Source organism: Leptonotus elevatus, chromosome 8, assembly GCF_054856555.1.
Source record: "Leptonotus elevatus isolate MCC_2025b chromosome 8, RoL_Lele_1.0, whole genome shotgun sequence".
In the NCBI taxonomy this organism is placed as follows: domain Eukaryota; kingdom Metazoa; phylum Chordata; class Actinopteri; order Syngnathiformes; family Syngnathidae; genus Leptonotus; species Leptonotus elevatus.
Genome location: NC_141246.1, coordinates 461936 through 474222, shown reverse-complemented (window position 1 = coordinate 474222; position 12287 = coordinate 461936). Strand labels below are relative to the sequence as shown.

Here is a 12287-nt window from a genome sequence, read left to right as displayed (position 1 = left end):
TTTTGTCGGAACGTCCGCAGTCGGCCCAAGGTCATCGCATGGCGCAGTTGCTTCCGGTTCTTCTTTTAAATCTCCTCTCGATATTCGCAAAACAACAACAGACGGAAACGGACACGCGTCGCATGTTTTGCACACTTTCAGTACATTTACCTAAAAAATTGGAAACAATTGGATTGACAGCTCACATCTTTGATAATACGTCACCGTGGAAGTTCGATAGCCAACCTTCCGGTTCTCTTTGGATATATTTTTATTTTAAATACAAATTTGAATGCAATACAATCGTATCAAAACGTGCCACGAACCCTGGCCGCCATTCAAATAAGAACTGCTGAAATACAACGTGAGCCTTCAACTTTCAACGGGTCCGAAACGCGCCAGGTTGACTCAATTTTGCTGTTTTGGTTGCATTTGTTTTGCATGCGGACACTTAATGAAGAAAAGACAATAAAATGACAATAAAGAATTTGGCCAGCAGAGGGTGCTGTGTGCACATGAAGCCTGACGCGTTTTGGGAAGCTGTTGGATGGAAAGTGTTGAGGCTTCATCTGTCCTTCATCTGTCCTTCATCTGTCCTTCATCTGTCCTTCATCTGTCCTTCACTGCACGATGCGCTTTGGGCATCTTGCACAGGAAGCGGTTGACTTGCGCGCACTTCATCTGCTTCCATCTTCCCGTCTGAAAGACAAAGCAGAAGACGATTCCAGCCGATCGTCGGTGCGCGAGTTCTTCCAAATGCTGCTGCCGGCACGCCACGCACCTTTTGCAACATGGCCACGCAGTCCTTGTGGAGGCCCACGCGGTGCTCGGGTTCTCCCGGGGCCCAGTTGGTGAAGGTGACGATTTGGCGGTCTGACCACAAGAATCGGCCGCGGTCAACCCGGTCGCTGAGTCCGGTCCACGTGTGGCTGGCGTCTGCGGAGGACGGACGGACGGGAACACATCTGTCATCATCCGCTTTGCAGATGTGGCAACATTCTCATCACGGTACCGGTTGCGCGCCTTCACCCTCGCCATATCGAAATGTCGTTATTTCGGAAGAGCGTCGTCACGTCGTCACGAACGTGACGTTAGCACGTCGTCGTACAAAATACTGCAGCTGATATTAGAAAAGGCACAACTGGCTTCAATATTCTGCATTTGGCCGCTTTGCCCTCGTGAGCGCTAGCTTAGCATTAGCACCGCCATCATTGTCCCCTCGTGGTCACGGGAATGAGAAGTGCGCCGTTTTGGCTGCCGCGGAGGCCATCTTTAGTCGACGGCGCATCGACAACGTTTTGCTCCCAATCACGTTTAGCCGCGCTCGCGAGCCAGCGACCGCTCGCAGGTCGCGCCAAGCGGCCGTCGGACCTCAAATGGACCTCAAATGGACCGCATGGCACCTTGAGCTTCTGATCCAAATGTCATCAAGGCAAACGGTCCCGCTTTGCCAGGCGCTCTTCTACCTTCTCCGCAAGACACCATTTCTTTTGCGCCCGTCCTACGACACGCACCCGACGTGGGAAGCTTTTGGACCCAGGCCTGCTCCACCTCGGAGCGGATGGACACCAGCTCGGCGCCGAGGTCCCTGCAGGCGTATTGGGCGTCCGCCCACGTCTTTTTGTCCTCAAAGGGTTTGTAGCAGAAGCCGGCAAACTCCGCCCAGTCCGGTCCCGAGCATCTCGGCTCTGCGGGAGAGAACGGCGAGCGGCTTTAGTCGTCATCCAAAGCATAACGCGAAGGTTTGCAAACTCGCCTCCGTCGGCGAACGTGAACGCCGAAGCCGTCGCGTCGTCATATCTGCGGGGAGCAAAGCGACAATCAGTCGGGCGTCTGCGCGGGACTTGGCGGCGAACGTTGCCCACTCGCCGTCTGGAGGCGATGGCGTTCCTGGTGGAGCCGACGTAGGAATTCCGTTCCGGAGCGTTCATCACAGTAACGTCTCCGCCCACCTCGTTGACGATCACGCCGGCGTGAATTGCGGCCGCGCACACGCTGGAGTCCTGCGCTCGCAGGAAATGGCGGTCAGCGGCGACAATTCAACCGGCGGCTCGTGCGATGGCGTACCTCGTCGTAAATCAACGTTCCGAAGACTTTGTGGCCGCAATCGGCGCATCCTGCCGGGCAGCGGAACCTGCGAAGACTCGAAAGGTCGGCCGGTCGTCGACAGGAGGTCGTCGTCGTCAAACGCGTCGAGTGCGAGGTTATTTTGGTTCGCCAAAAATAACAAAGAAAAAACGAACTAAATAAACTAATTGAAACGACATTTTATGTTCACAAAACAAAGTCATGATAGCAAAAATGTCCTTCGTTTTAGTCTCATTCATTTCCTACGTGAGCCTTTGGGGACGATTTTTTATTTCACCGGAATACGTTTGAAAGTCACACGGAAGTGACGTCATCCTGCAGCAGCCAATAGGAACGCACCTTCAGATGACGTCGCTCCGAGGCCACAACAAATGCAACGCGAGCTAAGAAATGAGTTTCTATTTTCATTTTAACATTTGTTTATTAAATATTGCGCACAAGCAGAGGTTGCAAATCCAAGTCCCGAAAGTCAAAACCCTGTCACAGTTTGGCTTTAGCCTCAGGTGTTATGCTAGCTAGCCAGCTAGCTAGCATAACATCTGGGGTTAAAGCCAAACTGTTTCGACTTTCTGGACCTGCATTTGCCAACTCCGCCCACAAGGAATACGAAAATACTGAAACGAAACTAAAACTAAGCATTTTTTAAATAACTCATAAAAACAAACCACCGCGAAAACGAATGAAAAGTAACTCAATGTAAAAGTCAGAAACTCAAAACCAAACGAAAACGAACATGAAACCCCGCAAGTGCGACTCACGTGGTCGGGTTGTCGACGCGCAGGCTGTTGAACTTCCTGCCGCAGGTCATCGTCGCGTCTGTCGCACACAAAGTGAGCCGTTATTTTTTTCCCAGCAACCACAGCGACCGACGTCTCGCCTTGCTCACCGGCAAGCGGGCATCCTAAGACGTCAAAGCGAAGGCCGGCATTCCGGCCGCCGTCCAGCGGCACGATGCGGACGTAGCGGGCGGACACGGGTGCGCCAAACACGCGCGTCCCCCCGCCCACAAACTACAAACACAACATCTGCGTGTTTTTTCTCCACGCCGACGCGGCGGAGGACGACGAAGCGCGAGACCGGCCGCCCGCTCACCCGCCCGTTCGGGTGCGAAGTCCAGTTTCTCCCATCGGCGCTCAGCTTCATCTCCAGCTTGAAGCTCCGCAAGCGGTCGGCGGCGCCGGAACAGCCCTCGGTCTGGACTCCCGTCACCGTCCTCATGTGACCGAGGTTCACCTGGATCCAGCTGCCGGCGCCTGACATCACGCAGGAGGACGACGGCGCCGCCGCGTCACGCCACGCCGACGGCTCGCCCTCGTGTTCTACGTACCGTCTCGTGCCGGCTTCCAGCAGGACTTCCCGTCCAGGCGGGCCTTCTTGGGCGTGAAGTTGCTGACGGAGGAGGAGGCGGTCAGCTGCCAGCTGGCGACGCTCCCGTTGGCCACGCCCAGAGTATCGAGGCACACTGAGGACAGCAAAAGGTGGTTCACGCCCGGCGTTGTTTCTGGAGCGGCCGAGCGGACGCCAAGCGCACCTTTGGGCTCGCAGCTGTAGACCATCTGGAGATATTTGGAGACGGACGGACAGGACGCGTCCTTCAAAGGCCAAATGTGGCACTTTTGGCGGTTGTCGCACTTTTTCCTGAAGTGCGCGAGGACGCCTTCCACCGCGCAGCTCCCTGAAAGTCACGCCACGCCGCGTGGACCAAGATGGCGTCGGGTTCGCGACGGCGCCGGGTTCACACGAGAAAACCCAAATTGCGGATTCTCGCATCTTACCGTCGGATCCTTCATCGGTGGGACAAACGTCGGCGCTCCTCCGTCCGTAGAAGGCCGAGTGGATGCGGATGACGCCGCCATCCCGATCCTCGCGCTGACACGACAGGAAGTCCCGGGGCGAGTTCTGGCAGACGAGGCGCTCCGTGAAACCTGCCGGAGGACCACCTCGTCACGTTCTCCCTTTTCAAGTCCCCGTTCCAGGACTTACCGCCATGAGGACGTGGAGCTTCTGGACTCTTTCCTGTGAGACAAAAGCCAAAGACGGACGTCAACACCGGGACGAGGCTTTCGAACCTCGGCCGAGCGTCGCGTCTGACCGCCTCCTCGTCGCTTGCAGATGTAGCCGTTCTTCTTCTGGCAGTCGTCCAATTTCCAGCGGCCGCTGGCGGCGAGGATGCTGAGGCAGCGTCCCTGCGTGGCGTCCCCTGGAAGGAGACGGCAGACGTTCGGCGCTCCTCCGTCCTGCCCCGCCGTTGACCGCGGCGTTTAGACTGACCTGCGTCCAAGTGGACGTAACTGAACAGGGATCCGTCAATCCACTTGCCGCCGTCCTCAGCGTTGGTGACGTTGGCGCCCAACCACAGAGAGTCGGCGGGCCGCAAATACGCGTAGAGACCTTTGGATCAAAAAAAAATGCTTTGAAAGCTTGAAACCAGGAAAATACTGACGTTTTTTGCCGTGTCCAAGCAAAGACGGTCAAAACCCGCGGCGAACACTCAAACTCCTTTAATGACATACGAAAACAACGGACAACGTTATCCGGGAGGCGGGGCCCCGTGGCGAGCGCCCGCTGGCCCGGGGTCCGGCCGGGCCAGGTCCCAAAAGGCAATGTTGTTTGTGCACTTAAAAGCCACCCGACTCGGGGGTCCTCGGAGGGCTTCTGGACTCTGCCGAGGACGTCATCGTCCTGCTGGGGGACTTCAACGCTGGAAGGGCGCGATTGGGAAGGATCAAGATCAGAACCCGGGTTGGCGCAGGTCAGCCCGGGCTGCGGTTCGAAGATCGACCCTGCGGTCGTGTCATCGGACATGCGGCCGCAGGTCTTGGACGCTCGGGTGAAGAGATGGGCGGAGCTATCAGTCCGTCACCACCTGGTGCTGCGTCGCCACCTGGTGGGCAACGACGGAAGATCCCATCTGGCGGACCCAAAACAATGATGAGGGTCGGCTGGGAACATCTGGCAGAGTCAGATGAAGCCTCCCGTCTCTGGCAGAACTTTGTCCATGTCCCAAGGGAGGCGGTGGGTGGGGTGGGGGGGGGGGGGGGGTAGTCCGAGTGGCGCTGTGGCCCCCGTGGGTCTGCCTCACCTTCTTTGGGATGGATTTTGTATTGAGCACCCGATCACGATACCTTTGCAACACTTCTGATCTCGAGCGAACGGACGGACGGACGGACGGACGGACGGACGGACGGACGGACGGACGGACTACCTTGAATGAAGGCCTGTTCGTGCGAGTCGGTGATGCTGAGCAGGTCGCCTCGGTGCCGCACGCAGTCGTCTCGCGCCTCCTGCCAGGTCTTGCCGAACGTGTTGACGAGGTAGCAGAAGTCGCTGGCGCGGTTTTCCAGCCAGCAGCAGCCGCACTTTGCGCCGCAGCCTGCGAGCGAGACTCGGGTCACTTGAGGGCTCGTGTGACGGGAGAGAGCGCGCGTCGCCCGCGGGGCGCCCACCTGGCGGCTCGAGGACATGGAGAGGCCCCGGGACCCTGGCTGCGAGGACGCCAGAGCGAAGTGATGAGAGCGCAAAGTGCAAAAGTCAAGCTCGTGACTTTCAGACCTTTTTTACAGATGAACGACGTCTCGCTGTGACAAGACGTGTCGCGAAGTTTTCCCGAAGGAAGCAGGACTGCGCAGTGTTGCCAAGTTGTCGGCCCGTGTCCCTCCTCCCACGCGATGGCGCCCTGTGGATGACAGTGGACGCCACTTCATCGCGTTGCCTTCAATGGACGCTTTTCGACCGTTCATGTCAAAGTACAACTTTTCCTCTTAATTACATTTTTTTTTTTAAAAAAAAGGCAAAATGACTTCTTTAGTCTCACTTGTAATATGTTTATTTTTAAGGCCCGACCGCCTATTAATCAGCCGATGATTGGCCTTCAAACATCGGCCTTAAAAGTTTCCCACGCTGTGAAAGTACCCCGAATGCACCATTTTGCTTGCGTAGCATTAGCAACTAGCAAATGTGTAGCGTATGTTATTTTGTTGTCCTTAAGCGTCCTTTAAGCTGTTTAATGACAACAATAAGAATGACATCCACTGTACATTTAAAGACAAAGCATGCTTTGTTTTCAAAACATCGCTAGCCGAGTAGCCTCGTGCTAATGCTAAAATCGAGGGGAGGATCCCTTCATTTTGACAAACTATAACTTTAGCTTGCTGTAAACTTTGAACTTACTGTACATGTGTTGCCATAGTTACTTTGAAAAAGTAGTAATTACTTTACTGATGACTTGACGAAGTTTGTTAAAAGTATATATTTTTGAGCAGACATTGTAACTATACTGTGTTGCTAAAAATAACTTCAAAATTCAGGGACCTCCCTTCACGTACACGTGCCGAAAATGTGACGTCACCACACCCGGATGATTGGCCGATAAGGACCTCGTCCCAAAATGCTTCCGAGTTGAAGATGTACATTGTTTCCCTTCGTTCCTCTTAGGGCTGTAAAGTAGCGTTGATTGTTGTGTTGCGCTGGCAGGAGGGCGTGTTCGTTATTTGGAAACCGTTCATTTCGTTTCACGTGCAATCCATGCATGACGTTGCAGACGGTGGCCGCCACGTGACTCACTTCTGCCGCCTAGTGGCCATTGTCTGCTTTTGCTTTCACTCAAGATTGACGTTATGCCGTTGAACAAGTTGCAGAAGTTGATTTTTTTCAAAGTCACGCATTCAAGTACGTAGACTATCGCGAGAAATGACTAGTTACTTAAAACTAGCATTCATTATGGCGTAATGAGGCGTTACCGTGTCGACCGGCGTTCTGTCCGTCCACCGGAGCTTGTTGATGTTGTTGGCGAGTCCCAGCCAAAAGCCGCTTTCGTCACTTGCCGGTGACACGTGAGCTGCAGGAAATCACAACGAGAGCTTCAAGTCGGCATCCCGCTCGGGTGAGGGACGGCACGCGGGGTTTTGCAAAATTGGTGGACATTCTGTCAATATTGACGGAAGGTTCGTCAATCCGTCAATGACAGACGGCCATTTTGTTGACGGTTGATGTCAAACTTGCTCCAATTGACCCATTTGTTTGAATTGTACATTTAGAACAGATATAACATTTGTGATTAGTCGTGAGTTAATTAATGAAGTCTTCCGATTAATTACAATTAAAAAATGTAATCGTCTTGACAACCGAATTATTTTTTTTTTTTAATGAAATGTTAGTAGTAAATGAGTAAATCGCATGACTTCTCTAGTTATCTCACAATTAATCACACATTTTATATCTGTTCTAAATTTCTCAATTTTCATACTCTTAACAAAAGTGGAGAATTTTTTTTTAACTAATAGAAATAGTTCCAATTAATTTTTGACATGCGTTGATAAAAATTATTTTCAAACTCGAGTGAACGTCGACGTGAGCGCAAATTTGCCAACACTCGCAAACGTCGGCTGTTGTGAAGCATTGCGGGAAATTTGCTGGCATCGTCACTGAACGTTATTTTAGTTCACAAAAACAGAAAAATGAAAAGCAAAAATGAACTGAAACTACATTTTATGTTTACAAAACTAACTATAATTAGTCTTTGGTGAATTAAGTTAATGCACCTTTTAGAGATGATTTGAAGTCGATTTATTTCACCGGAATACGAAAGTGTCACACAGAAGAAGTGACGTCATCTCGCAGCAACCAATAGAAAAGCACCTACGAAATGCAACGCTAGCTAAGAAATAAGTTACTTTTTCATTTTCCCATGGTGTTCATTAAATATTGCGCACAAGCAGAGGTGGCAAATCCAGGTCACAGTTTGGCTTCAAACCCAGGTGCTAGCTAGCTAAAGCTAGCTAGCTATCTCCCTGGCTAGCTTCCATGGTGTTCATTTACCTGCTAGTTAGCTAGCTAGCTAGCACCTGGGTTTGAAGCCAAACTGTGACAAAGTTTTTTACGTTCTGGACCTGGATTTGCCACCTCTGCGCACAAGTAATACACATTAAAAAATAATAACAATTAAATAAAAAAACAACAACTAATACTAAAACTAACTTAAACTAAAAGTAAGCATTTATGAAATAGCTCAAACTAACAGAACCCCCCTGGAAACGAATTAAAACAAACGAACTAAAAAGGAATAATTTTTTCCCCCCAAACCGTAAGAACCCTGGCGCTCACCAAGCAAGAATTTCACCTCGTCCTCTGAGTGGACGCTGGCCAGGTGACCTTCCAGTGTTTGGCAGACCTCCTCGGCGACCCACCAGTTTTTCTTCCTATACTCGATGTGATAGCAAAAGTCCCCGTACAGCAAGTTGCCAGGATTGCAGGAGAAAGCTGAAGCCACAAACAAACGTTGATGAGGAAACGCAACGTGCGCAAAAACAAACGCGGCTGCGACGTGCGCAACGTGCGCAAACACAAGCGTGGCTGCGACGCACTCTCCACTCCATTGTAATGGTAACCATAGCGTTTGCAGGAAGACGTCCGTCCGTCCAGGCAGCCTGCGGGAAGACGACCCCATTGCGTTTGTCTCCTTTCAACGTCACCATGACGACGGACGCGCGCGCGCGCGCAGGCTTACCGTCCGGCGCCCGCTCGCACATGTACGACCACGGCGATACGCACGGGCCGCGAGTCCAATTGCCTCGGTTGACGTACACGCAGGACTCCCCTGTGGAGCTGTCGGGAGAAAGGTGGGACATTCCGTCAAACTGCTGACAGAGCCATGTTTTTTTTCAAGGCCGATACCGATTGTTAGTCGTCAAGCAGTCTGAAAACCGAGAGGTCAAGCCGATGTTCAATTGCACGAAACGAGAAATGATTTGCCTCAACATTTGAAAAATAAATACAAATCATTTTTTAACAAATAAAGAATTGACAGAAAAATGATGGCAAGGATCTTCGTGTCATTAGCATGTCTTGGGCTAAATTAACTCATTCACTGCCATTGACGACTGTAGACGTCAAAAATGAGTTTTAGTTTAACATTTTGTTCCACTTTTGTTAACGAGAGTATGAAACGGAACGGGACGATTTTCGCTCCTTTTTGATGAAGTCAACAAAAGCCTCCCCCCCCCCCTCACCCAATTTGGAGAGAGGTTCCAAAATGTCCACCTGGTTCCTGCTTGACAATGGAAAGGATGCAAACGTGACCTTCTTACCATCCATCTTGACCTTGGGCCCAGTCGGTGTAGGTCGCCGTCCGGCGGGTGTCAGACCAAGTCAGGATCTGTTTTCCCGCCTCATACTGACACCGACGCTGGTCACAATTCTGCGGAAAGTCTGCAGTTGTCAATGGCGCGGCGGCGAGCGGCCAACGGGCGCCGGCGCTAACGTCTCACCAGATTGGAAAGTCCGATCCAGAACGGCTCGCCTCCCATTTGCTCCGCCACAAAGTCGTTCTCCTCCTCCGAGGCGATGGAGACCAGGTCGCCGCACTCCCACAGGCAGTGGTGTCGGGCCCCCAGCCATCCGTTGGGGGCCTCCATCTTCTTGTAGCAGCTGGAGCCGTGACGGCGCCACCCGTCGGCCTTGTCGCATGTCGACCCGCCTGAGGACACGTTTGGCCTTCAGTCTGACGCAACGGCACATTTTTCGTTCACGGTTGCTGACCAAATCGTCACCAGACAAAAATGCGGACATCAACCAAAGCGAGACGGAGCCCGAGGACAAGCAAAGCAAACCATTTGGACGCACTGGACATCAATGGACGTCCATGCAGGCTTTTTGTCGACCTGTAATTTTGTGTTTCGCCAGTAGGGGGAGCTGCCGGTTCACTTACTCTAATTGAAAGTTTCACATGGCGACAGCAACGACAGCTTTGTTGCGTTTTCTCTCTCTGCGATTGGCTGCAGGCCCGCTCGGCCTTCTTGTCACGTGATGAGCTGGCAGCATCCAAACATATTCAAGTTTGTCTTTTTGGTGAAAATCATCCGTCACCTTGTTGTCTATGTGTCGTTGATGTTAGGCAAGTTCTTTTATTCACACATGCAAGAGATTACAAGACCAAACCCTGACTTGAGTCATCTGATGATGAATATCAATGTTGCAGTCTTTCGCTACTTCGAACACTTCATTTACTGGAACATTGCGATGCCTGTGTGTAAGTTTTTTTTGTTTTGTCGTTTATGACATCATTTTGCCACCGATGAAAGCACTTTTTTGTTGGTCTGCTTCTATCCATCAGGATTCATGCCTCTGATGTGCACGAATGGATTCTCTGCTCGCCATTTGCCAATCAAGGGCCGCTTAATGTCTGCCGTCCGAAACTTCCAGATGAGTACAAAAGCACACGCAATGTGAAGAAGCCGGAGAAGGAAAGCACAGCTCTAAAGTGTCAATTCGACAAGAGCTCAACAAGTACGTCGCCTTTTGGGCGAACCAAACCTCGACTTGGCCATTTTCCCTCCCAGTGAATCTGAATTCGCTCACCTGCGCAAAACACCCTTGCGATGCTCAAGAGCGACGATAGGACGAGCGCGGTAAGCGGAGCCCTCATCCCGAAGGTGGACAAATTGCACCACGCCGAGATCCCGACAAGTCGACAGCTCAACTCAAGTGACGGACGGACTGACGTGACGTCGCGCAGCGTTCAGTCGCGAGCGGCGCACGTGTGGCAAAGGGCACGTGACGTCATTCTTCCACGTTTCGCCTTTCAAAACGAGGTCACGTGATTCGTCTAAGCGGCTTCAGCTCATGACCAAAACAAGCATCAACGTAACAAAGACCAAAGTGGCCACGACGGGAATATGCCACAAGGGGGCGTGTGACGGACGTCGTGCTTGACGCAGCAACTTTCAAGCCACAAAGACAAAGCAGTCAAGAAAGCAGGCATTTTTTTCTACAGCTTTCCTCGCCACTCGGGCACGACGACGACGTTTGTTCACACCTTGTCAAGGAAGCATTTGCGTGGCACCGCGTTGCCAAAATAGCAGAAATGCCCGGATGCATGCTCGTTCTTGTCAATTGGGCGAATAGGACGCCATAACGTTACGAGGGAACTCTGAATAACACACGGAGGCTGCGTCCGAATGTCCCCCCTTGTTCCCTAACCCCCCCCCCCCCCCCCTCGTTCTCTATATAGTGGCTTAATATGAAGTGCCCTCATTTAGTTTGGCAATGCGGACAGCCAGCTCACTGCTTTCTCCTCCTCGCATATCACGTGATCACCGTAACTCTTACGACGCTGCGGCGCATAAATCACCGACTATTTATTGTGAATGGAAATGTTTTAAAACTCTACTTTATTTCCCGTGTTTTATATATTGTCAACTAAAACGAATTAATTATGTTCGTAGTATATATTAAATGCATCGGATTTGATTCCCGCGCTCGCGCCATGTTTTTTTTTTCATACTCGCAATGCATTGTGGTCTATATCAACCCGGTTGAGTGAACGTCGATGTTCGCTACTTTTCAAAGTGCATTCTAAACTTCCAATTTCTCTGGAAAAAGAAATGCCAGCATGTTGAAGAGGGAGGTTTGAATGCAATCGACTTTTCAGTTATGAATGATGCTTTAAAATTAAAATGGCTTTTTGGTTTACCATTCGTCATGCTTTCGTTTCTAGAATTTGATACATAAACTCAATTTCACACCCCACAATTCACCCCCTACGGAGTAACAGCTATATTTTGGCCAATCCTAAATCATTGTTTTTAGGAAACTGGATGGATAAACGAATTTGGCCTGTTTCACATCTCATCATTGAACAAGGTCTTTTTTTTTTTTTTTAAATCATACAGACTTCTGTGTTAAATACAACATTCAATGTTTATTTAGAGAGTTTAATCGAGTTATTAAAGCCATTCCAGCCCAATTTAAAGAAGAGACGCAACAATTGGTGGTGCATTCTAATGTGTCTGAAACGTGTTCACTTATTTGGAAGGAGTCATCTTTGGTTGCAAGACAGTTGCCTAATAATAATAAACGCTTTAGTTGAGCTGAACGGCGCCATCCGTTCCTACTGAAAAGAAAATACGTTCTACGGGGGATTACAGCGATGATGATGCAAAAAGAATAAGGAAACGTTGCTTATCATATCCAATTCCTCATAAAGCTAAAGAAGTTCATTTTAAAATATTAAATGACATTTATACATGTAATCATTTTTTACATATAATATTTAATTGGGACAATAACTCCTGTGAGTGGAACAAATCTTCTTTGATTGTGAACACGTTTCAGAATTTTGGTTCGCTGTACAGAGCTGGTTCTTATCCAAACACATTACATTGCAACCTTTAAATTGGATGTCAGTTAAAGTGTTCAGTTTCAGAAGAAGAACTTGGCAGTTA

At 50.5% G+C, this 12287-nt stretch overlaps 1 protein-coding gene across 1 annotated transcript; it reads right to left on the bottom strand.

Moving 5' to 3' along the window:
* Positions 1 to 232: 232 nt before the first annotated feature.
* LOC147169083 (macrophage mannose receptor 1-like) lies at positions 233 to 10711 on the bottom strand. The gene is made up of 25 exons (XM_086082344.1): positions 10423 to 10711; positions 9333 to 9541; positions 9153 to 9262; positions 8573 to 8670; positions 8430 to 8492; positions 8170 to 8325; positions 6807 to 6904; positions 5620 to 5743; positions 5514 to 5552; positions 5273 to 5440; positions 4339 to 4458; positions 4160 to 4267; positions 4051 to 4083; positions 3843 to 3992; positions 3599 to 3742; positions 3395 to 3529; positions 3160 to 3320; positions 2954 to 3077; positions 2826 to 2883; positions 2047 to 2113; positions 1849 to 1982; positions 1736 to 1779; positions 1494 to 1667; positions 761 to 915; positions 233 to 678 (listed from the first exon to the last, which is right to left on the bottom strand). Exons 1-25 carry the CDS (start codon positions 10487 to 10489, stop codon positions 589 to 591), a joined length of 2829 nt encoding a protein of 942 aa, XP_085938470.1. The 5' UTR covers positions 10490 to 10711; the 3' UTR covers positions 233 to 588.
* Positions 10712 to 12287: the final 1576 nt, after the last annotated feature.